The 27,361-nt window shown below is 39.8% G+C and overlaps 1 protein-coding gene across 2 annotated transcripts in view; it reads right to left on the bottom strand.

The window, feature by feature from the left end:
* mgll (monoglyceride lipase) overlaps positions 1–26,512 on the bottom strand; it is a 37,952-nt gene extending 11,440 nt beyond the window's left edge. Inside the window, exons 1-4 of one of the 2 annotated variants that reach the window (XM_078254561.1) lie at positions 26,347–26,512; positions 24,309–24,444; positions 13,356–13,462; positions 6,331–6,467 (exon numbers count right to left, since the gene is read on the bottom strand). In XM_078254561.1, the coding sequence (XP_078110687.1) occupies positions 6,331–6,467; positions 13,356–13,462; positions 24,309–24,436 (372 nt within the window). In that variant the 5' untranslated portion in view covers positions 24,437–24,444; positions 26,347–26,512. Of the gene's footprint in view, positions 1–6,330; positions 6,468–13,355; positions 13,463–24,308; positions 24,653–26,346 lie in introns of those variants that run through there. The other variant, XM_078254560.1, reaches the window with a different exon arrangement.
* Positions 26,513–27,361: the final 849 nt, after the last annotated feature.

The raw sequence follows: 27,361 nt of genomic DNA, 5'->3' as shown, positions 1-27,361 counted from the left end.
GCTGATTAGAGGCCTCCTTACACTTTCTCTCTCTGAACTTCGGTGGAGAGGATGAATACTTGTATTGTATGTCTGCTGACAGTGGGTGGACTTCCCTGAGGAGCTAACAAACTAACATAATATGGACTATACAGCTAACATACTGACATTGCAAGGTCTGATGTCTTCAGTTTCCACATAACATAACGTAACGGAAATTAAGATGTTATGTTCAATAAAAAGTCCAGTAAATTGGATTCAACTCTCTTCGATTAAACAAGATCAAACTAATTAGTAAAAAGTCAACAATGATAAACAGGACAGAGTGGGAGAGTGACGAGGTTACACACAGAAAAATGGCATGATCTAAAACAAAAAATGAAATATGGTTTAGCATAAGAAGAAACTAAATGAGTAATAGATACAGAGAGAGAAGGAGGGCTAACAAGCTGAACAAATACACTGAAGGCCCTAAACAGTGACAAAACTACATAACATTACATAAAACTCTGGCACTAAGAATGTAGGACAAATAAACCTTGGCAAGGAAACACTAATGGAGAAGGAGAGAAATGGGGAAGAGTGAGAAGGAACCAGAGCTGAAGGCATTTGTCAGCATTCCCATGAGCTTATACAACACCAACAAACTGCTCCAATTCATGAATTACTGCTTAAACAAATAAGATGCAGAGAAAACTGTGAAATAGTCAGTATGGTCTTTCAGACACAGAAGCTGACCATTTGTAACTGTCATTTATTTTGTCCGTTTTAACCATTTCACATTTGTGTTCCCTCGTCCATGTTTAGATCTTTTGTGAGAATTGTGATTCTTCTCTGAGAAATGATTAACTAATTCTTCACATCAGCTTGCATTGCTTTTAAAAATGATCTACTGTAATTATTCACTTATTTTACAGAAGAGAACAGAAGAGTTTGGAGTCATGCTAGCAGCTCTGTGAGGCTGCACTTGTGGCACAATGGTGCTTAGAGCTAAACGCTAACGTCAGGATGCTAACATGCTCACAATAACAATACTACCATGCTGATGTATAGCAGGTATAGGCTGTGTATGGTGCACTTCATTTACGGTTTGCCTTTTTGAGAGCAAATTAAATGTATTCACTATACCCTGCCCTCAAAAAGTCTGCAATCGTGCAAAAAAAAGTAGGGTTAATGGCTTGTATACTACTTCCTGCTAACAATACCACAATGCAATTTCTTGGTCATTAGTAGCATCTGATTATGGCCTGCCAGGTTCCTGGTAAAAAGACCGTGTAATGTCCGATTGAGCCCAAAGTGTGAATAGAGCAGGCCATTGTCTGGAAAATTCACTGCATGCAAGTGGAAGTTTCTATCAGGGCTCAAGGGAAGAAAACGAAAGGGAAGAATGGTGATTTACACAAAGTCGCCAACGAAAATGTATAACAGGAGAGACTATGAGATTCGGGAACTTCTGACTGTAAGCTCTGAAGGCGAAATTGTCAAACAAATTCAAGGAACGGCATAAGCATGTTAATATAATTATGAAGCGGCTACGTGACCGCGGTGTAATCCACGTCATGTTCTGAGCATCCCTCGCCTAAACCAAAAGGTTTTCCAAAATTTCCAGTGGCGTAGTAAATCAGTAAATCTCCTCATGTGCTACATGTGAGAACGGGAAACTTCGGACACACCTGACTGGATGGACATTGTCTGGAGTTCATATGAGAAAAGGGCTAAAATCTACACTGTGGCTGGTCTCTGCTAACCTCTTCACAGTATCCTCAGGATGTTATCATTGGAGCAGCATCTCTGCACATACTGTAGAATCCACAGGGTGTTTCCATGCTCTTGTAGTTTTTGCGTCATCCTGGCCCCGTTAAACAAATATTAATTAAAAACAGGATAAGTAGTCACAACACTGGGAAGTTGGGATATAAGGCCTGTAAAAACACAGCAACACAACATTTGATTTGGATGGGGTTTCCCAAACTTTAGGTCTGGTTTCAATTTGTTTCTAAGGAAAGGAGAGGAGAGGAGAGGAGATAAAAAGGAAGAAAGGCTATGAAAAAAGGACAGGGAGGAGAAGAATGAAGTAGGATGAAAAAAAGACAAAGAAAGGACTATTAAATGAAAAGAAAATGAAATGAAAGCAAAACAACTGTAAGGAAGAAAACTGTGGAGGAAAGAGAAGACAGGAAAGAAAAATAGGTGATGGTTGGACAGGTGGACTGGCTTACATGACAGCACAGTACAAACATCTAATGAAATTACACAGATGGAGGGATGTACAGAAGGAAGGAAAGAACAGAGAGAAGAGGGAAGAGGGGAGAAGAAAAAGACGAGGGGAGAGGTAAGAAAGCAGGGAGGTGCACTGTGACTTCGATCAGCTCTGCCTTAATGTTTACAGAGACTCAGTCTAAACAGACGCTCAGCCTCCACCTCAGATTGTTTTTACTCAGGATCAGTCTTTATATAAATACAGTATTGCTGCACGGTAAAGCATGAGCCATAAAAGGTTTGCAAAAACATAATCAAAAAATGAAATGAAGTGTTGTTTAAAGCATCTAAAAGCCCAACTGACTGCATTGAATATGACCTCATTTACAAAGAGAAGCTGTTTTCTTGAATGGAAGACAGTCTGCTGTAAAACACCAAAGAATCCATAGAATTAAACAATATTTGGGTCGTAAAAAAATATTGTTGAACACTGGATTGGAGATTGTCTGAATCTGCAAAAAAGACATTTCTATCATTAAAAGAAATGCTGTGATAGCATATGCACACAAATCAATAAACAATGTGGTTAATCCATTAGGCACCTATGGTTTTCTTACTTTCTAATAAGCTGTTAAGTGTGCAGATACAAATGACAAAGTCATTGATGAAATGTAGTGGATCGCTTTATAAGCATCAGGTTTGAAACTATAAGTGTTAGTAAGTCATTATGAAAGCTTCAAACGTTCAAAACCAGTCCTTCCCAGGAGACACAGCCTTGGTTTTTATTTGACCTTGACTTGGAAAAGACTTGTATGCAGAAATAGTTTGGTGATTGGTAAAATTGGCACGCATTCTTCTAGTTTGACCATTTTTATGGGGATTTGAGAAAACCGGAATATCCTAAATTCTTGTGATTGCAAAGTCATGAATGAATGACAAGCTGTTAAGAAACGGATCTTGTTCCAGATGTTCTGCAGCTCTTTTCCAAACAGCTAAGTGATGGAAGAGCCCATGGAGGGGGTCTTCCTGATAAATAAAACGAGCTAGCTATAAAGACAAAGCTAGTCTTATGCTGAGGGAGTACATACAGTGCACCAGGAAAATAGCCTGACAAGCCAGACCCACATCATGATGTTGGGTCTGGGAACTCACCATTGGCAGGGCTCAATCCGAGGGGCGGGATAAACGGTTGTCTTTCAAATTCCCTCTGCATTCATAGCCAACCAGAGCAACGCTAGTTGATAGATTCAACTTTTGCAGTATCCCTTCGGCAAAACTCCAAACACATCTTCCTTTTTTAAGAATGACTTCAGTGCTTAACTCCAAGTCTTCCAGAGTCGTGGCCAAAGCTGATTCGAAAGACTGCTGTTCGCCAGCAGCAGCAGCCATCTTCTTTGTTTTCAAGTAGCAGGGAATTCACGCGGAACAGTCGCAACTCTGCTGTCCTTATGTTAAGCCCACCCACCGACTCTATACACAACGTGATTGGCCTGACCAGAATTTGGTTTTTCCAGCTCGCAAGCCAACGGAGAGTTGCTACACTGACCCTGGCTGCAAATTACATTTGCTGCCGCTAGGGTGCGTCTAGATTTCTAGGCTACCAGGAAAAGGCACTGTTCCCACAAAAGTTGTTCTTATTAATGACTCATTACTGTGCTAAAGCATTAATAAAGTATTAATTAACATTAAAGACACTTAACGTATACCCCTAAATGATGCCTTAATAGGCAGGGTTACTGACTAACAAGGGTTGCCTTGAAGTTAAAAGCTCAATGTCTCGAACATATGGGGATATATATTTTCAAACAATGTAGATCTCATTTTTTGTCATATCTGCTGAAATTTTTTTTCTCTCAGTTGAATCCAACAAGCATACTGAATCACTGCTGTGCTGCGAGATAACAAGGCTCCACGCGTCTCATGGCACAACAGTTCTGTAATGAATTTATCCTTTGTGTTCCTGCTTAGAAAGAGTCTTCCAGCTGTGAGCTAAAAGACTAAAAACTGTGTATTTGTGTTTGGCCTAAAATGTTTCTGACATAACAAACTGGACCTACAAACACTGACAGTAATCATTTATTATATAACTCATCAATACTGTTTGTGTTCAAGAGTTAGTGGGTCACGGACTGAGTACAACAGTAAGAGGCCGTGATGTTGAATGCAGCTCTGTCAATAATTGAACCTGGCCTTGATGCATTTTGTGTCCATGCGTTATGTTATTTTTCTATATAAAAATTCTGGTCTCCCTAAATTGAACTCAAGTGATAGGAAGCTCAAGCAAATGGTAAATTAATGATTTCTTAAATACGTTTTTGCATTGCAACTGTTTTGCATGTAAAACCATGTTCACTGTACAAAACAATATGCATCACACTACATATACCTAAATATTAGAGTATGGAGGCAGAGTCAGGAGGCGATTAGCTTAGCTTAGCATAAAGATGGGAAACATGGGGAAACAGCTAGCTTGGTTCTCTCCAAAGTTCAACTGAATGTAAAAATGAGAAATTGTGGTTTTAAGGTTTTAGAGTTACGTGTTGAAAGTGTTTCTTAAAGAACAAAAGTACTTCGGTGCTGAGAGCCTCTGACTATAGTGCTGGTTGCCTGGCAACCTCACTGTGACGACAATACTCAAGCGATCACTGCCTGGCTGCTGTCGTTCGACCAGAGATAGTTGCAATCATTACAAGTTGCAAAAATGCCCCAATGACACACTTGCTCCTCATATGTGATGATCTGCTGCTTTTGCCTGTTTATATCTTTGTTATAATGGTCGACAGATAAAACAAGTTGGGCTGTGGGAAATTTTTTAAAGCAAATGTTTTGGGAAATATGCTTTCTGCGTCTTGGCAGCGGGTTCGATGAAAAGACTGACACCACTTTCATGTACGTCTGTACATGAAATATACGGCTACAGCCAGCAGCCTGTTAGCTTAGCTTAGTACAAAGACTGGAAACAGGGGGAAACAGCTAGCCTAGCACTATACAAAGGTAACAAAATCTACCTACCAGCACATCTAAAGCTCTCTAATGAACATGTAATGCTGTAGCTTCATATTTAACAGATATATGAGTGATATTGATTTCGTAACTAAAAAAGCAAATAAGTGTAGTTCCCAAAATATGAGACTAAACTTAATAATTAATCAGCTCACTGAAAAATAACCGACAGAATTATGAATAATAGTGCAAATAATCCTACATTATTCTCACTGAAGAAAACCTTTATACACAGAAAATGTGGAGTCCCACTGCTGTATTTACCATATTGCAATACTCCAAGAAGCCTGAAATTGAGGACAAAGGTGAACACAGTCCGAGACACAGAAGGTCAGTAGAACAGTACATTTACATTAAACATTACCTAAATTCCTGAACTGGCTGTGGAAAGTGAGCACAGTGTCTCTTCTCTGTCAATAAATACACCCACAGGTCACTGATGCTGTGCCGAATCTGTGCTACTATGTAAAAGGTATGTTTACTGAGAAGAGCCAACTCAGCAACCCTACCCCGAAATGTTTTCCTGCAGATGAAAAGTGGATTTTGCTCATCATACAGCCATATGTATCTGGTGCTAGGACCGAGCCAAACCAAATACAATATCATTTAAAGCAATCATTCCAAGTACTGCATTATACAGTTTTTTTTCTTGAAAGTGCCAGTAAATTAAAACACCTTGATTCTATTGTTATTCTACTGTCGGATTTGTAGGAAGTCAATGCACTCTGGTTTTTCATGGCTGACTATTTGGGGACATTAAACCACTTTATAATGAAATAAAAGCATGGGCCATTTCTTTCATTTGAACGTTGTCACCGAAAACCTCTCAACACTGATCTTGGTGTTTCTCTTGAACAAGGCTTGCCCTTCAATTTCATGCAGCTGTCTCTGTGTGTGTGTGTGTGTGTGTGTGTGTGTGTGTGTGTGTGTGTGTGTGTGTGTGTGTGTGTGTGTGTGTGTGTGTGTGTGTCAAGGACACTAAACCAGGGGCTCTGAAAAAATATGATGTCATTTCACAACAAACAAAACAGAATCAAAAAACCTTGAGAACAGGAGTTTTACTACCCTGAGAGCTGTTTGTTGTAAAACAATAATCTAATTAAAATAAATTTAAATGAAACGCAAAATAATGCATGGAAAGTGTCCTACCATGGAGTGACCCACGATGAAGACAGGCAGGTCTGGGTGGCGCGACTTCATCAGGTCAATGTGCTGCAGGGAGTCTCTGATGTAAACCTGGAAGTCTTTGATGTTCATCCTGTCTCCTTCACTCTGACCATGGCCCACTGTGTAGGCAGAGAGAAGAAGAAGAGACCGATGTGAGGAAACTGGTACTGTCTGCAACAAGATATCTTTTGATTTTAAAGACCTTTTTAATACCTCCAAAGGAAAAAAACCAAGGGCGTAAATCCCAGCGAGTCGGGAGTCAGGACCCCCCCCATCTAATGGTTGTCCCCCCATAGATATATCATTAAAACATTGCTGTGTATTATAAATAATATAATGATGTATAATTAAAATATCTGTGTAAGTAGTAAAACAATACAAACCCCAAAAAATGGTTTTTACGTTTAGAAACATTTTGAGTCCCCCCTCCCTTGCCTCACAGTGGTTTGGTCCACTGCCTGCCGTACCTTAGGATCTGCACTAGACTCACAGTCACATCGGGTAGTGACAGGTATGTAGTAAGTAGGCGGTTCAAGGCTATTTTATTCACATTAAACATCGGATGAAGTTGTTCTTTTCTCAAATAGAAATGATGCTGAGTAATTAATGAATTAGTCATGACAAAAAAGTTCGCTATGTTAGTGTAATATAATGTAACGTTACCTAGCTTGTTTAATAGCTTGTTGGATAGAAATGCACCCACTACAACTAACGTTACCACGGCGATAAGCCTAACGTTATGTGTGTGAACTGACATTAGGGTTAATATTGAAGATCTACAGTTGTGTTTTGCTCAATATGAAGTTAAGTGGCAGATCAGTTAAATATATATCCTCTGTCCCAGACGAAACCTAATATTTATGTGGAGGACGCAAGATCATTTTATAATTATAATATGACCGCGTGGTGAACCTATGAACTCATATTTAGACATCTGACGTTAAAGATTTGTGTTGTTGTTGCCCAGATAAAATGACAAGAGACAAGAAAAACAGACATAAGATCCTTTTTCAGTAGGCTTACACCAAAACGCCAAGTAAGTACATTAAGTCCTCATATCAAGACAATTTGGTAACATCTTTATAAGAATGGGTGCTTATGGAAATACTAACGTCACTATGTCACTGGCAAAGGAGACAGAAAGAACTGAGGAACAGGGAGACCAGGGACAGTCAGGTGTAGAGTCTCAGGTAAGTGTGTTGAGCTTAGTTCATATTGTTGGAGGTGTGTGGCTGTCAGGGTGAGCAGATGAGCTTTACCAGTGGCTCACTAATTTACATTATGATCAGCTAATTTAACAAGTGTACAAAAGCATTGTATTTCTTTTATATGGGGAAATATTTTCAAAATAAGTCATTACGTTTTAAGGTATTTTTGTGGCTTGATTGTAAACAACTTAGAAATAAATAAATGGTTTTAAAGAAGAATATTTTGGTCAATTTAGTCAGCTTTTTCATTGAATCAAGAGAAACGCTGAAAAGAAGGATAATGGTACAGTCTCCATGCTACACTAATGATAGTATTAAGACTTTCATCTGCGTACACGTCCTCTACGAGTATAATTGTGGCTGAATTATTTGTGTCCCCTTCAAAAATTGTTTATTGTCCCCCCATACTGTTAGATCAGATTTACGCCCATGAAAGAAAAAAATTAGTGTCACAGCCACTTACTTAAACATACCATTTGAACAGGGCAATTGTAATAGTTTAGAGATACAGAATTTAAAAGATAACACAAAGACTAAACAAAAAAACAGACACAAATAAATACCTTACTTCTTACAACTGCATAGACAGACATTTTGAGATATTTGTACACCATTTTTAGGTCTTGGTTTGGATTGGCTAAAGCTATAAGCTAGGAATGAAGAGAAGGATGAGAGACGTTCTTAGAAACTCTTTCCTAAAGTTGAACCCCAGAAGGATTTAAAACCCTTTTTAGCTTGTCATTATTTCCAATAGTTTAGCTGTATTACACTAATAAACACTCGCTCATATTTTCTCTCCTAGTGGTGTTCATTTTCGAACATGTGACACAATTATTTAACCTTATAAGAGATGGATGAAAAACAGGAAGGAGCCTAAAGGGGGGCCGAATGGCGTGAAAGACAGCAGTGAGGATAAGGATGGATGAATTAGCAGAGATGACAGGGATGTGAACGAGAAATAAGAAGAGGAGGGAAAGACTCAACTCATTTTGAATGTAATAATTATTTGCATCTGCATTTATTGATATTCTGTTTGTAAATTCATTATTTAATGATCCGGGTTGTGTAGAAGTGTACATATTGCAAAATAATGTTACAGACAAAGACAGAGGGGGAATACATTAGACTGGCAGATGGAGAGGAGGAAAAAATTATGAATATGTTTGTGTGTATGCATACATACATAGATTGTGTGTCTTCTCCTCGAGCTTTCTGAAGCAGTGGCTGAGAGGTGAGGTGGGTTGCCATGGCGACCACTGAACCAATAACACCACTGAGCTTCTAAACATTCACAACATGTGCAGCTCACAACTTCTTGCTCTCGCTCTTTAATCTTAAGTGTGTGTGTTTAGAAATACTGTGTATGTGGGGCACATACACAAGGATGTCTTCATGCTATATGTTTTTCTCCTCGTCAATACTGAAGCAATCGTCGCAGCGTGGAAATCAATGTCAAACCACGGCAGCAGTGAGTGATGGAGCACTGCACACTTCAGACCGATGCACACTATATACTGTCCTACGCCAGACCAATGATCTCACACTCTGCTGAATCTACATCCTTTGTTGTTTTCTGGAACACACACACACACACACACACACACACACACGCGTGCGCGATGAGTTACTTGGACTGTAAGCAGATATAAGTGTTTATTAATGTATTTGTCAAGAACTATAACTCATGTGGGCACTCATAAGTGGAGGCTGCTGTACAAACAATATAGTAAAACACAGTTGTAATAATATAATTGTTTTATATTGAACAAAGGCTTGGGTGAAGCTGCAGATAAACTTCAGTCTGTGTACTGTAATGCTATGGGAATGCTAACAAACTTTCATTTTTTATGGATGTTGGAGTTTCGTAAAGTGTTGTGTTGAAGTGCTAGGTGTATATAATTGTAAAAATGATGGCTGTTTTATGGTGTGTGTGTGTGTGTGTGTGTGTGTGTGTGTGTGTGTGTCTGTTTTCATCTCTTTTTTAATGTCTGAAAACAAACAAATATTTCTTTCAGATAATGGCCTCTTGGGGAAGTTACTCTGAAAAAAGCTTGTAGGAAAAACAATCTTACACAGGCTAATCAATCCAGAAATGTTGCAAGCGCTGATCTAATTAACTGTCACAATTCTATTATTTTTCCTATAATGTAATGATGGGACAAACACGATGAAACATGGTGAGCATCACCAAACAGCATTAGGCTGGTCCTGTGTATACTGTTATCTTTGCCTATCACAAACAATCCATTATGAATATTTCACCATCAGTGTTGGTGTAGAATGAGTTTTAATGCACATCAAGTGATATGTGAACAATTCTGCATCCACATTCTACAAAGGCCAAAATATTTTTTTATTTTTCTGTTGAGTGAGTTAACCAGCCACCATGCCATATTTCGAGGTTGGTCTTTGGTAAATAGCTGCAGTATGTGCCAGATGGAAGAAACCTTCAGCCTGTGCAGGCTGTGAATAAAAAAGACCTAAAAATTCTATAATTAGAAAGAAATACATGAGAGCCAGAAAAAAGTGTGACAGGAAAAATAAGTGAAATATCTCGACTGCTGCTCTATCGGGGGCCGCTCAAGGCGGTGTGTTTGTGTGTGTGTGTGTGTGTGTGTGCGTGTGTGTGTGTGTGTGTGTGTGTGTGTGTGTGTGTGTGTGTGTGTGTGAGAGATAGAACGCGATAAATAGATCGAAAACTGGTGTCAACAGGGACTTGTTCCATTTTCCATTAAACAGTGTGACATTTTACGGCGAGTCACTGACAAACTGCACCCGCGTGAGTACATCCTCATCATTCATTCTCTTTTTCATGATATCAGCCAGCTCTTTATTGAGATGTCTACCTCTGTAAATATTTCTACATTTAGCTGGGACTTTATTAGGGGTCCAAGCCCGAGGGGGCTGGGAACTGCGTTTTCAAGCCAACGCAGTTCCCAGATCCAGCGGAGCTGTGGAACCCTATTGTTTTCCTAGAGATTATTTTTCCGTTGATAAAAGTCACGCTACAGCCTAAACCGTACATGGTGGGGGGGGAGGGTGCAATTTTGAGGACTGGTCCAGATCCCTGCAAGGACCTCAGACAAAAGATGTAATCCACTTCCACCACTAGGTGGTGCTATGGCAGAAGTAACGCGTTTGGGCCTATAACTCCCAAACCGTACATCACACATTAAAAATAAACATATCCACGCGTTCCCTGAATTCAGCTGAATCTCCTGATATAGGTCACGCCCATTTCCGCCTAGACCTTTTTGTGAAAAATCGCAATGTTGTCGTAAACCTACTTTTTCGAACTCCTCTTAGACCGTGTGACCGATCTGCACAAAACCTGGTACGTAGCATCTCCAGACCAACCTGACAAAAAGTTATCAAAAGAATTTTGATACGTTAAACTATGCGCAATTTACCAACAAACAAAATGTCGTAGCTAGCTACCAAACACGAACTTTAGCATATCCTGGGCAAATTAATACCTATCAGTGCAGAACTTGGTATTGTTGTTCAACATACCACTACGATGCTATGTACCAAATTTGGCAAAGATCGGCCATTAGGGGGCGCTATAATCAACGTTTATGTGTTTTGGCCAATAACTCAATGCATGTAAATGGGACATTTGCGATTGCAATTTCTCTGCCGTAGTAATTGCTATCAACATGAAACTTGTGATGCTAGTTTGGCATGCTGCTCTGAGGCTCTGTACCAAATATGGCGAAGATCGGCCATAAGGGGGCGCTATAATCAACGTAGACCAGTTTTCGCCCTTTTACTCAATCAATGTTAATGGGATATTTGCAATGGCAATGTACCACAGACCTTGCGGCTCAAACCTCTTGATATTTCCTGACGTTTGCCTCCCCACCATTATGCTTTGGGTCCCACTTTTGCGCGCTCCCCGGGTCGTCTACCCTGTCATAACTGCTTGCAGTTCTAGTTTACTTATTATTATTCAGTCTCTCTTTCTCTGTTTGTCTGTAGATGAGTTTACTGAACACACACGCTGCTGTTTTTGAGGCTCTGCTGCACAGTCACATGAGTTTACATATTTCCACTGTATCTAAGACCAGTACAACCACACAGTCTGGGCTAAGAGCACTTGTAAAAGAAATGTAAAAGAAAAGAGATTGACATTACATTTACTAACAAGATGACACTTTGTTTCTTTTAAATCCTTCTTTCAGAGCTGATTTCACATTTTCTGTTCAAAGTGAACATACAGTACACTTTAGTTGGGAAAACAGCAAATGGTGAAACATGAGCAGTGTTTGTTAGTTAATCATGACAAAGAGTCCACAGCCTAGTGGCTCTGTGAGGCTGTGCTTAAGCACAGGAATGCTTTGAGATAAATGCTAACATCACCATGCTAACATGGTAGCAAAAACTAACAAAATAACGTGCTGATGTTTGACAGGTGGATTTCAATGTTTACTCTCTTTACCAAATACGTGATCAAAGTATTAGCTTGATGATGGCCGACGGATAATAGTCATAGTATGACCAAAGTAAATACAATTCTTCCTGAGGGGGGACATTAATGTCTGTACCAAATATCATCTATCCAAAGTTTTGTAGACATTTCACCTATGCATTTCACTAAAAAACAAAAATGTCAACCTCATGATGATTTAAAGTGTGTGGATCACCAAAGTCAGTGGGACTTATTCTCTGAGGACCATGAATGTCTGTACCAGATTTCATGGCAATCCATCCAGTATTTGTGGAGGTATTCCAGTCTGGATCAAAGTGGTGGACTGACAGCCATGATGCCGCTAGCAGTGATGGACTGGCCATCTGGAATTTGGGCAAATGCCAGAAGGGCCGCCCCCCTATGGACCCCTATGGGCCACTACTGATAATTTGGCTTTGGCTAATTTTGATAAGTTATTTTATGCATGCAGCCACAAATATTCAAGATTGTACTGCGTCAAAGTGCGTGGAAAGATACACTCGGAAAGCAGAGTTACTAATTTCCAAGCCAGATTAATGACAAAAATAGGGCTAGTGTGTTGCAAATGCCAGGGCCGTTTTTTGATCCCAGTCCGTCACTGGCTGCTAGTGTGGCTAAAAACAAGAATTCAGCCAAAAAGGCCATCATAAAAGCATCAACAACTGGTGTTGATTGTCTGATTATAATCCTTTTTTTGTGTTTTGTAATATTAACTTTACAACTTTCTGGTTTTTTGTTGTTGTAATTATCAGTTTCCTACTACGGCTGCTACTGTATGCCGTCTTTAGCCCTCCGAGAAAGGTGAATCTCTCTGTCATTTTGTCACACTTAAGGTCTTTGGGGTGTTTTTGTTCTTTGCCTTATGGATTTGGTGTTCCTTGACATAACCAGATGCCAAACCGTTACCTGCTTATGGTTAGTCACTCTGGCCATGAGAATCAGCTAAAAGCCTCAACCACAGTTGACTGTGTGACAGGTCTGTTGTCTGAGCTCAGAACCAGTTCTCCCAGTGCTGAAGGATCAGCATGACAGGATTTCACATAAACTTGAGCAGAGCCAGAAGTTTCATTCACACTTCAAACCAACATTTGTGAAGTTTCCACACCTACACTTACAAACACAGAGGCACTGCGTCAGAACAAGAGCAATGTACACCACAAAATAAATTTTCCCTAACAGCTTAACAATTAACAATGATGGTTATTAGGCACACAGGGGGCTGATGGGCTTTCTTTAAAGCTATGCACAAGCTATTCTGTGTTTGAAGTACTGATGAACATAGGGGCAACAATGAGTGTAGGTGTAAGTAAGCGTATTAATGTAATTGATTGTGTATGTTTGTGACTCACCGTGGTCGTGTGCAAATACCAGCAGGGATAGTTCCTTCAGTCTCTGTGCAATCTCGTCATACGGCCCACAATGCTCCCCGGCCCCGTGGGCAATAAACACCAGAGCCCTGAGAGGAGGAGAGGTAAGAGTTAATTCACAAAGGCAGACCTACACTTGGCCTCCCTTTCTTTCTTTCTTTCTTTTTTTTTTTTTTTTTTTTTTTTCTCCCACGCACAAACAACAGACAAACAGCAACTGTTTGCGTTTCTCTCCATGGGAGCTTCATCCTTCCTTGATTAATCAAACTGTTCCTAAACTTGCTAAACTATATTTCTCTCCAGTACAGGACAGCGGGGAGGAGGGCTGTGAGATGGAGGAATTGATGCGGTGGAGACGAGTTAGAGCAGAAAAATGGAAGGACGAAATACGAACAATCTGATGCAATGATAATCTGAAAAAGAATCCTCACTGATAGGCTGTAACAGAAAACAGCATTGACATTCCTGATCTCTTTCCATGGAAACTATGGTTTGGTTTTCTGGAGGGTGGTGGGGGGGGGGTATTCTAATAAGCCTGCATGTGACAGGAACAGGAGCCAAATCTGAATGGCTTGTTGAATCCCATGTTTTCTTTTTTTTTAAAGATTTTTTTGGGGGGCTTTTCTTTTTTATTAGATATTATAGACATACAGGAAAGGGGGGAGAGAGAGGGGATGACATGCAGCAAAGGGCCGCAGGTTGGGTTTGAACCTGGGATGCTGCAAAGGACTCAGCCTACATGGGGCGCACACTCTACCAGGTGAGCTAAAGGTCGCCCCGAATCCCATGTTTTGTGATCTAGACAGCCCACAAAAAAACTGACTGGGTTGTCTGATTTCACAGTTTAAGGGTTGGTAGGCACTCCAGATACCAAAATGTATGAAAAAGTGAGTTTTTCATGATATGTCTCCTATAAAACATTCAGCAAAAGTGCAGAAAAATGAAGCCTGTATTCAAATATTTCTTCAGAACAGCAGATTCAGTGGCTGAGTTTCCATCCAAGTGCTTTTTAAACAGTGATTCATAATGTATTCACTCAATAAGGCTGCATGGAAATAAACACATCAGATGAAATATCCTGTGCAGTTTTCCTGCTGGTTTGAGTCAGAACCATTTTGTTGATTTTGGAAATGATGCAGTACTTTGCACTGGAATTTCATTTCTCATATAAATGACATAAGAAGATTTCTTTTGACTTTGTGTTTTCTGGTGTGGAGTAACTGTGTTTTATCCCTACCCTGCTCATATTTTTTTTGTACTTCGCACATTGGCAGATGTTTCAATTCAATGAGGCAAACCTGTGTCAAAACAAACCAAAGCTTTCTAAGAAGTACTAGGAGTTTATGCAGTATCGAGAAACAGATGTGGATATGGAAAGTGGCTATCAATATGTTTTTAATAACAATGTATCAAATGACAATGTAAAAGCAATGTGAAAGGTTTCGCTCACACTGATGAACCTACAGAGAATTATCACCTGAATCTGTCCTCAGCTTTACGGCGCTTTATAACAATTTCAGCTCATTGTTTAGCAAGCTGTGCAACCAAAACTTTTTTATTGAGTCTATTCGCTCTCATAGGGTCGTTTTCAGCCGCAGCATGCAGCTGTTTCCGTATTGTACACTACCTGATCAACACTAAGCAGCAGGCATTCAGCAGCTAAAGATTCTATTCTTTAAAAAAGAAAATGGTGGTTAACTCTATGTTTATTTAGAAAGAGAGACCTTTTGTTAATTAATGCACAGGCTGTGAGACCAGGTTGTATAAGGTTTTACTTCTTTTATCAGTGCATATTAAGCAGCAGAGCAGCACTGAAACACTGCAGTGTTCTTTCTCTAAGCAGCAGCGGTGCTGAGAAGCATGTGAGCTTCAATCAGCAGCAGACAATTAGCCCAAATGTATTCAGCGACAGAGAAAAAGGGAATGGAGTGAAACAGGGAGAAAGTTGTTGAGGGTGTGAGGTGGGTTGGTAGAAGTGTAGAATAAGATTAGCTGTTCATCAGGCTTCATTAGCAAATCGCTCTGATTGCACATCTTTCCCTCCTTTTAGAAAAGCCATCGCCTCGGGCTAAGACTTCCTCTACACTTGTTGGCTCAGAACGAGTGTGTGTGTGTGTGTGTGTGTGTGTGTGTGTGTGTGTGTGTGTGTGTGTGCGCGCTTTTGTGTGTGAATGAGTGTCTTTGTATAGGCACAATGTTCTGTTACACACATGCCGAGGGGCAGCAGGGAATTAATGGGGCTACTCTGGGTTCATTGTAAAGACGACTGTACAGTGACCAACACTCCAATGGAAACTACAGTTGTAATGTTACATTTGTAATTTGCTGTCTTTCTTTCTCTAAGACTCTCCATCCATCATGCTCTAAATACCTCTTTGGTGTGCTTGATAATCTCTCTTTCTTCTTGTCTCCCACTTTTTGTCTCCGTCTTGTCAGTGTCAGTTTTAGGTACGCCTGAGTTGCCGGAAAGAGTAAATAAAAAAATCAAATAAAGGCAATACGTCTGGTGACAGCTAACAGTGGGAGATGTAAAGTCTGCATTTTATAAAGGATTTAATTACCCAGAAATATAATCTTAACAGATGTCTGCATGTATTCAGATACAGGCATCTGCTAGTGACAATATTCAGGCATCATCAGCATGTCGGCTCAGCCGTGCAGAGCCAGCCCACTATTTCCACTTTGCTAAAAGTGGTCTGGCAAGGCTCAAGGGGTATTTGCTTGGAACAAGTGTTACTTCAATAGGCTGTGACATTTGAGCATTGTACTACTTTACTTAGACATCACCCTGAACCTGGAATGCTCTACACCCTGGGCTGTCATAGTCAAGTATTTGCTACAGGAAGGGCTGATGTGTAAAAAGACTTATTTACAAGGCAGCATTACAAATGTTGAAAAAGACTTTTAACAGTTCCAACAAAATTAGTTTCTGAACACATTTTAGGCTAAATGGAGGCAGTGCAGTTGCAGAATTATGCTTTGTTGAGTATATTGACCAACTACAGTACTTTAATGTATTGCTCAGGCAAACTACTTGCAGCATTTGACTGATTGTGAGTCCTCTAACTGCCTTTAACTCTATAAGAACTGACATGCACCTCTTTATTTTAGGAGTTTCTCATGACTCAGCCTAATAGGAGCTATTTTTAAACTTTAGGCCCCTGGTATTGTAAGGCTAACACTCACTTCCATTGGAAGGCAAAGTAGCCATGACAATCATGATTAGGTGGGGGCAGGACTGAGCAGGGAAACGTTCAAAGATGGACAAATATCCCAAACAACGCCTTCAAAGTGTCTTTGCCTGTGTGTTGTACAGGAATGTTTTATATTTAGGACTGAAAGTATTGATTATCTTAATTATTGATAAAGCTTTTAATTACTTTTTTAATCAAGTGACCGTTTAGTCTATTAAAAAAATGCCCATCACACTTTCCAAGTTCCTATGGTGATGTCTTAAAACTGCTTGTTTTATCCAACCAACAGTCCAAAACCCAAACATAAAAATAAATGAGTCTGTTGATCAACTAATTGATTAATTGAAAAATAGGTTCAGCACTAGATATATTCAGCTCAATAATGTTCAGAAGTGGATGTTTTTTGTGCATTATCACGTGCATGATTATTCTCTGGTTAGAAACGTATTGATTATTTTGTGTAAACTACTTTAACCCTTGTGTTGACTTCGGGTCACATTAGCACGTTTTTTAATTTTTGTTTTATATCAGAAAAAAATGGGATGTAGAAATAAGTGCTGAAAATGTGTAGAAGAAAATTGTACAATTTAAAACGTTGGAAAAAGCAAAAACAAACTGAAAAAAAAGTCGGAAAAAACGTCGAAAAAAAAGTGAAAAAAGAAAAGAGGCTTTTCATTTTTCTTTCTCATTCACCCTCTCTCTGTCCTAGTCTCTCATCTCTCATGGGAACTAGAGACCCACTTGTCTCCCACACCAGTTTCAGTTGCTGGAACAACATGGCTTATAACCAGCCTTATTAAAACTCTCAGAGAGTTTAGTTCTCCCTCTGGCTCTACTCAGAGCTACTCCAAACAACCACAGGCCCAAAACAAAGCCAAGACCCTAATCCCCTTAATGCAATGCTGACTGGCTAATTTAGGAACTCACAAACCTTCCAACTGTGCTTGAATGCCACATTCTGCACCTTTTACACGAAAAGCAAACGTCTTAAGCATTTTCGGCATGTGGCTCAAAGAGGCGCACACTTAAAAGGTGGAAAGACAAAACAGTTTTTCTACTGTGGCCCTAATTTAACATTCATGACTTTTCCATTATTTTCCACAACATAATCCATGTATTTCAAATATCTCAACATGTCGTTCCTACATAGTTTGTTCATTTGTTTTTCCAAACGAAACAATCTGGCTTTTACAACAGTTGCGCTCACTGCTGAGAAATCATCAACACCGTCCAGAGCAATAAACGTGTAGAAATGTTAAATTCAATTGTCCTCTCTTTACAGTAATCACCAGAATTACAAACAATCAATGGTGAGGGGCTTAACTATTAGTAAACAGAAGAATACTATGGAAAGTATGTCTGATGTCAGTTAAAGTCCCCCTATACCGCAGGGCCGGAGTGGGACTCATTTTCTGACTACATTAAAATAACGTAGTTAAAACCTTAGTATATAAGTCTGCAATAGTTCTCTACAGCCTTGTAATTCAGTGTATTATTGTAAAATATCATCATCATCCAATTCATGCTTCACAATGTAGATGTATTAGAACAGTTAACAACATCTTTACAACACAATGGTGTTCAACAATGTCAGAATCTATTTTCTGTGCAAATAAGTGTTCACAGATATCCAAACTATAAAAAATAAAAATAAAAAAATAACATTCACTCACTTTATTTTTGCTTTATGTCCTCTTAACAAAAATCTATACCGGCATCTGAAACATGGAAGTTTTTGACAAGGCAAAATGTTTGTGGCTTATACCATGCTGACTCTCCTGTTTTCTTGCACCTGATCGGTTAGGACGAGGGTTAATCAGGCAGAATAACTTAAAACATTATATTTGATTTGATAATATTTTAAAATGTTAATTGTGACATTCTCTGTGGCAACTGTTCAACACCATGTAAATATGTTTACAGTAATTCGCTTTTGCTGATGTGCTCTTATATAAACTGTGGTGTTAAATTAAAGCTGAAGGTTTTGGCATCCAGACTGGACAGGAGCCAGAGGACGAGACGGACCGGACACTGGTAGGTTAATACGATTAATAGACTTAGACTGCTCAGAATGTAATGGTGTGTGTGTGTGTGTGTGTGTGTGTGTGTGTGTGTGTGTACAGTATGTGTGTAGGCGACCACATCAGTGCTGTTAAGTGCAGACTAAGTGAATGTACAGTTATAGGGATGTGTATAGCAATTTAGAGACAAAGATTAAAGGGAAAGAAAAAGGAAGAGGAGTAAAGATAGAACGAGAAGAAATATGTGAGACAGAGAGGAAACAGGACATCAGCAGCTTTTGAAAAGCCAAACTTTAAGACTATAAAACTAAAATAAAGAAACCACAACGTCTGCCCAATTTTAAACTGAATAAAGAGTATCCCAATAATAATAATAATAATAATAATAATAATAATAATATCAAATGTATAAAGCACTTTTGTAGTTTAGTCACTTAGTCACTTTACAGAAGAAAAAAAAGTCCCATGTTGAAGTGTCTTTGGGCAAGACACTGAACCCTGAGTTGCCCCCGATGCTGCGCATCGGAGTGTAAATGTGTGTGAATGTTTATCTGATGAGCAGGTGGCACCTTGTACGGCAGCCTCGGCCACAGTGTATGAATGTGTGTGAATGGTGAATGGTTCCTGTACTATGTAAAAGCGCTTTGAGTAGTCGTTAAGACGCTATATAAAATAGTCCATTTACATATGATGAGCAACTAACGGCTAACAGCTATCAGGGCAAGCTAGCTACCGGCAGGATCGAGACAGGGACCAGGGTAGGTGAATTTAAACAATGTCTGAGTTGAAAAGGCGTCTTGTTGACACGTAAGGGCCCTGTTCATGTGGCACAGACATATTAATTGTATTTTGTGTCTGTTAAGAGGCACAAAGCCACTCTAAAACTTGCCCCGACCACTGCCGTTTTAGCTCAGGGGACGCTTGTAGTACGTAGCTGCAGCTTCTCCGTGTTGCCTGCACTGACTCGTGTCGGGTTTTTTCTATCGAAAGTACTCGCGTAACTATAGCGATCAAGATTAACGTAAAAATTGGCCGGAATTCTCCTTTAACACAACACATAGCATGTCCCAGCTGGCTAGCATACTCACGGTTATCCGTAATTAGCCCTGCGAGTAGTAGTTGCATTATAACTTCTGCTCAATTCAAGACATTTCAATAGTGTATAAGACACCTTCAGACATTGTAAGAAGAACCCGTGAATTCCCAGGTGACAGTGAGATTTGATGCACTTGGAGCAAAACTAAATGGATATGACAGAGAATAACTGTAAAATGAGATGGAGTCTGGGAGAGGGATGAAGTGTGACAAACTGGTATGGAAAAGAAAGTGTGTGTGTGTGTGTGTGTGTGTGTGTGTGTGTGTGTGTGTGTGTGTGTGTGCATGCTGTGCTGTGCTGTGCAGAAAAAAACACACAACAGAGAGAGACAGAGGAAATTGCATTGTGATGGAGAGAAATTATGACATACAGACAGCAAGCGGCAACAGAAGAAAATTTCCAAGAGACCAAAGAGATCGTAATACGGTGGAGCTTAGAGGCATTTCATTTGTGGTGCAATTGCCGAAAACGATATAAACTCAACAGTCACTGTCTATATTCAGCAATTATAACATACAATCATCTGCCTGTTGTGGAACGTTAACAGGAAACTAAATGTCAGAGTAAGACCCGAAGGAAGTGAAGAGGTCATGGAAGAGATGCACATATAAAGTCAACCCACTCATAGCTGAAAACTGCTACCTTGTGGAGACTGGATTTTTATTATCCTGATTGGACTTCTTACGAGTCTACTTTTTATCATGTACCAACACTGCCTCAATAAAATAAAGAAAATACTACCTCTGCTATTTTGTCCCTTCTTGTTACTGCTGAAAAATCCTGTATTTCCACACCTTTGTCTTCGCAACTTTTCATGTTTGCATAACCCGTTTGCTCTCTTCTTATGTAATTGTATTTTTCTTTGATGGATCTTATTTCTACTTGCTGTTGCAACATTTGACATTCCCATAAACCAACTGCATTTAATATACTGTATAACATCTAACATATCTCTATAGCAGCAGACACCTTATTTTTGGAAATCAAAATATGTTGATTATGTTGAAATATGTTGATAATTATTTACACTCCCATTCACACCATCTATGTCTCAGCCGTTGCTTGTAATGTTACTGATGCAGTAAATCTAGCTCACTGTTACAGTATTAATGAAATTGTTAAGTCACTGTGAGTACGAGCAACTGTGGAATGAAAACTGAACGCTGACTTGTTCTCTGTTTCCTTTTTAAATTAATTTACAGTAAATGATCACAGCTGGCACTTTGAATCACCTACTCAATGAGTTTTATGGGAATACAAGTGGCCCTAATATTTTATACACTGCATTACTCAGCCCAAATTTGCCCCCAAGTGCAAATACAAAGGAAGCCATTATAGAGCTTTTATCTTTGTAAAGTATCCTCCACTGACAAGCCTGACAGCAGCAGCGAGCAGCAGGAAAATTAAATGGTCTGGCACCATAAGTGAAAACATAAATAACAGTGTGACCTATTTACACAAACTGTGTGTGTGTGTGTGTGTGTGTGTGTGTGTGTGTGTGTGTGTGTGTGTGTGTGTGTGTGTGTGTGTGTGTGACTTTCAGTCATATGCAAAAATGATTTATGTTTGTCATGTGAATACACAGGTGTGCAGTGCACGTATGGTATGCTGGCCTCATGTGGGTTCATCTGTCAATCATTGTGGATGCCTCTCCACCTTTCACCTACATCCTGGTTCTAGTAAAAGGGCTTTTCAGGAGCTTGTGACCTTTGACCATATTTTATTCTCATCCCCACAAGAAACATTTCAAATAAAGATTTGCATAGGTTTTATGGCTGTATCTTTCAGACTTTTCATTTTTCAAGCAAAAGGTCCCAACATTCACCAGTTCCAGCATCTCTCTCAACTGTAGGGAATGTAGTGCTTTTATTTGTCTTATGTGATAGTAAACGGAAAATCTTTGGGTTTTGGACAAAACAAGCAATGTAAAGATCCATTATTTTTACGGTCAATGGATAGACACCAGGCTGGAGTGTCTTGTTTTGTGACACTTGCTCAGCAATTTTACTCTCTGATGACATCCTGTGTGTAACTTTGATTTTGCATTAAGAGATTTAGATGGCAGCATGTTCAGGAGATGCTGATTTCACTCTACCAACGATTTTACTCAGATAAACTGAGACAACAGCATAATAAGAGTAAGACCACAAATTTGGGTAATGGTGAGGGTGTGACTTTACTGAACAGCTTCTGTTTTGTCACCTCGTAAAAGTGGAGTAAACCTACCGCAGGTAAAATAATTTAGTCTGGGATTCAGTGAAGAATTGAACTATCCTGTGAAAGTCTAAATGCTTCTAAACCTTTTTTGCGCTGCGGTGCCTATACAGTCTTTGTGGAACTGCAGAATGCTCATATTTCGTGGTGACAAAAATGTCAAATTTGAGTATGATGCATGCAAAAAGGCCACCAAATATCTGCTATTATCATCTTATAAAAGCACACATTGGTCGACGGATATACACATTACGATACACAACATTTATGGAGTCTTGCATGCCTCTCTGTACCATGACTGCATGCATTTTTAGCATGGTCACCGGCTGGCAGTCAGCGAGAGCGCTCTTATATAAGCCATCCAAAGCCTTGGCTCTAAAACTGTTACAACACAGAGGGATCTGCAGCTATTTTAAGCCTGCAGTGATTCAGCTTTTCACTTCCAAAAAACATGATTTGCAGAAGAAAAATAAAGCTTTTATGGTATGCCAAAACCAGTTTATTGATTCTTTTGGCAGGAAGGATAGGAAACATTTTTTTTAGAATTTGTTATTTATTTCCAAGTTTCTTTGTTGACAAGCTTGAAATATATTAGCAGGTAGTGTCATAAGGGGATGTGGGCATGGGTCTGGGAAAGGGCTTCTGTGTGACCACAGTGAGGTCTCTGTCCTCACAGGCATTGTGGGAAATTATAAGGTCAGAAGTTTGTTCCACTGCCTGAGCAGCATCATGTACATTTACATTTAAACAAGGGCTGCCGGAGTGCATCAGGCAGAGAAATTCGATCCAGCCACAAAAACACCGATCTGCTACTCACATAAACAGATATCTGCACACAGATATACAAGCATCCGCATGTACAAATACAGAATAAATCCCGGATGACTGCAGAATAAACACAAATGCATACACACTTGCTATTGTAAACTCTGAACCGCAGTTTATGTAACAATTACGCAGCAGTGTCAGTTAATGAGTCACTGCTCTACTGAGATGTGTGAGCCTCATGACTGTGTGAGAGAGATCAGTAATGTCTTGACTCCAGATGTTTTGTGGGCCTTTATGTCACATCCGTTTCCTCCTGTGCTCTCACAATGCACGCAACTGTGTGGTTTGTAAGCAAGCTTAAGTATGACATCTGTGTCCTGTTTCATGCCCTGCCACGGCAGAGAGTGCATACCAACTACAAGGAGCAACCTCAAAACACAAGGATTTATGGGTATAAGGATACAGCTGTTGTCATTTGATAGCCAGCATTTCCTCATGCTTGGAAAGTTGGGTTTTTCAAAAAGTGAGGAGGAAACCAACGCCTGTACCAATTAACGTTTCCCTGTGTGTTCCTCAAACACAGTGATGTTGTAAATCTAGTAAGCCATACACACAAAGTTAAAAAAAGTTAGTTTTTTCAGCTGTTCACTATTTTTTAATAGTAAACTATGGAGAGGATCTCCAACCACAATAAATGTAAATGTACTGATCAAGTAACTGTTCCTGGGTCTTTTTTAAACGGGGTCATGACCCAGTATGACTGGTGCATCTGGTAGTCGCCACTATGAGGGGATTAACATAATTATGTTTTTAACGAGTTTGGGTCCCAGAATGAGACTAAACTGTCCAGATGACTAGATTGATTTTATTGTATTTCCTGTTTTCTTACTAATGTCATTCTGCTGTCTCATTTTCATTACAGCAGGCTACAAATGCACTTACATGTGTCTCTTTGTAGTTTGGCTTGTTTGAAGCTAATGTACTTCTTATATGTGATTCTTGCTGTTCTGAGTTTGTACCTTCATGGTTTAATGCACTTATTGGAAGTCGTAATTAAATAATAATTTTGACCTAGTGATGTTTTGTGTATTGTTAAAAAGTAAACTGATTACTTAAATAAGGGGACAGAGCAGGACTTTAATAAAGATGTAAGGATGATGTATTGTTATAAACATGGACCTAGGCCAAATTACTACATGTGCATTTATTACTGTTGAGTTACTGAGTTGAAGCTCAACAAAGTAGGCTACTTTTAAGCCAGTGTTACTCCTCATTACGTAACCCATATGAAGGGTAACAACGATTAAATACGAGTAATAACACATTTTGTATTGTTGATTGGAGGGGGGGAGTTAAACTAGGATGAGTGTGGATTCATACACACTTGGTGGCGTTAATTTTGCACTCTCAGACATATGCACTGATCAGACAGGGTTAGAAACTACAATACAAACCCAACTGTGCACACTAAAAATGAACATGAAGGAAGTCCTCATGTGACTCCAGAACTGAAAGCAACCATGTTCACATCAACTCTTGGCGTAGGAAATTCCATCTCACACATATCCCACACACACACAGAGGGACGATACAGTAAAACAGAGACACTTTCCGCTAGTTTTTCGCTCCGTTATTTACTGACCTTGGCGGGCCGGCGGGCTCCCAGTAACGGCAGAACAGGTGCAGTCCGTCGGCGTTGACGATGTGCTGGAGGTCGGTGTAGGGAACTCCCTGCGGGCTCCGCCGCGGAGTCGCTCCCGGCTCGGGCATGGAGAGGTCTGCAAGAGAGACACGGAGGAGCGATGACAACACATCGCTGCCGTAGAAGTAGCAGCTGAAACCGGCGGCGAGCAGGCAGGTGGCGGCGGTCACGGCGTTCATTGTTTATTTATTTTTTAGTGCGTGGCATGCGTCGGAAATGATTGCGTTTTGGGGATTAGTTGGATTTGCCGGATGTAGGCCAATCCTTAGCGGTATACACGTGAGGCAATGTTGTCAAGTGTCCGACGGGCGTTACGTCACGAGACCGCTCTGTCTCAACCTCTCTCTCTCTCTCACTCTCTCTCTCTCTCTCTCTCTCTCTCTCTCTCTCTCTCTCTCTCTCGCTCTCGCTCTCTCTCTCTCTCTCCCTCTCTCTCATTCAAATTAGCTTTATTGTCATGACCATCATTATAACACCAAAAGTGTGTTGCCAGCAGAAAACAACAATGGTTTGCACATTACTAGACTATTCAAAGTCCACAATACCACAACTACACACTGTAAGGGAAGATAAACAAACCATAAAAACTAAAGAAAAAAAGAATAGGAATAGAATGACCTATGATAGCCTAGCCAAGTGTAACCATACATGCATGTTATATGGGAACAATACATGAGATGCTTTTTAAATTTTGGATTTGTTTGCATTTTCACTAGCTATGAAATGCTCAATATATTAAAAACATCTTTCTCACACGTGCGAGCGCACACCTGTTCGTTGCATAATGATTTACTTAAAAATATCACTTAGCCTATCAATGAATTTGAATTGAAAATATTTTATACAGACATACACGCACACACACACACACACACACACACACACACACACACACACACACACACACACACACACACACACACAAATAATCATTATGTAGGTATTCCTCTTTTTTTCTGAAGCACACTCCCCTTCCCCTCTCTCTGGCAACACACATGGTGCTTCCTGACATCAGGTCCAGCGGGATATACAGTATTGGATCATGTTAATGCTATGTGCAGCATAATGATGAGGAGAAACCGCCGGAGGTAAAAAAAAATAATAAAAATAGTCCTGGTATGAAGCTATTTCCTGAGGGGATCGGGTGTCGTTTGTCAGGTTTAGTCACCTGACAACCTGAAAGCTTGTAGGCTACTTCAATAGGTTACAGCCATTGATGATTAGTCAATAAAACATGAGTAAACTATGTGGCTGCTGTTGGTGAGCTATTAGGCCTTTGAAAAGCTGTAATTCATGTCTTGCTTTAAAATGCGGGTAGCCTACACAGTTTTTTTTTATCGTCAATATCTGGCAACGTTTCTTGCAGCATTCTGTGCGGGGAAATATGGCTCAATTCAGCTGCATATGACAGGAACATAACAGAACACGAGTAACAGTGCATCACACATGTGGAAATAATCGTTATCACTAAACTTGTAACTGTACGTGTGAGTGGATCCTTATTGGAAATTGCGCAAAAGCTCCCTTTGGTTTTTAATCTCTGCTGCAATCATCAGTTTCATCCACATAACTGGACAGTAGGATGATTATTGCGTGTATGCTTCCAGGAAAGGAACAACCGTTTGCAATGCAAGTGTCTCAATAAAGCCGATACATCTAGTGAAGAATAGATTAATCTGGTTCGCCTGCTGATATCGATGCCAGTGCGCCAATATAGTGGTATATGCGCGCTTTAACATCAATATGGTCTGCGGGTTTTATGTGAAAAAGATGAATGGAGGGAGCCAGAGAAGATCCGGCATGTGCTAAAATCCCTGCACAACTACAAGTTACATTGATTTAAACCAACGCGTGGATGAATATTATGGTGATGATGGAGATTTAATAGTGTCCATAATAAGGTCAAAACTGAGTCCCGCAGACACTATTAAGTCCCTATGCAGAAATATCATAAGGATATTATAGCGATGGAACCAACCTGTGCTGGAGCGTCTGCAGTGAAGTTTCAGCTTCTTCTCGGACTCTCTAATTTCGCTGTCTCTGTAGCCTATGTATGTCTCTCTCACTCCGTCCCTCTCTCTCCGACGCTCTGCTCGCACCACACGCAAAGAGAAGAATGCAGTCAGCGACGTTTGGATTGAAACTAAACAAGTATTCACACACACCCTCTCTCTCTCTCTCTCTCTCTCTCTCTCTCTCTCTCTCTCTCTCTCTCTCTCTCTCACACACACTCACCCCTCTCGCCCCTCCTGTTTAGCCTTTTTTTTTTGTGTAAATAAAATAACTCACCATGGTTGAGTCCACATGGTTCACATTTTGTACATACCAGACCCGCTGACATTAATGTATTAATAGTATCATGTGTGGATCTGCCTCTCTCTCTGATTATGTACTGTAAAGCTTCCACCTGATAAGAGATATTCCTTCAAACTAAGATAGGCCGTTTGTTATTGTCTTCCAAAATAACCCCTGATCTAGTGCAATTGGTAAGTCATTGCTTAGCATTATAAACCACCCTTATAAAATGAATAATTAATGTTTTGTGATCTGCCACCTAAAATCATGTTTGATTAGGTCAAGACCAAAGGCAAACTTTGTAATAGTAGCATTCATTGATTTGCTTTGGTCACTAGGGGGCAGCAGAACAAGCTGTAAACGGTACATTGACATTGTATGACCTTATACTGTAGAAAATTACCTATACACACACAAAGGCAAGGAAGTAGATGCATATTACAAGTTAGAAAATATGGATGTAAACAATGCAGGTTTCAAAATGTTTTTTAAAGGAATCAGGTGTTTTAAAGTGTTTTATGGCGAGGGAATGCATTCAACACGTTTGTTAGAGCTTAAAGATACACACAATGCGTTTTGGTGATTAACACTGATTGTGAACACAACTTTTGTTTGTTCACAAGAAAACTTCACTGGGTACCTTTAAGCTTACTTGTTAGCAAACAGTTGCCTTACACAGAAAAGCTATGCCACGTCAG

This window comes from Sander vitreus, chromosome 7 (genome assembly GCF_031162955.1).
Source record: "Sander vitreus isolate 19-12246 chromosome 7, sanVit1, whole genome shotgun sequence".
NCBI classification, from domain to species: Eukaryota; Metazoa; Chordata; class Actinopteri; order Perciformes; family Percidae; genus Sander; species Sander vitreus.
This window is presented reverse-complemented; position numbering and strand designations above follow the sequence as displayed.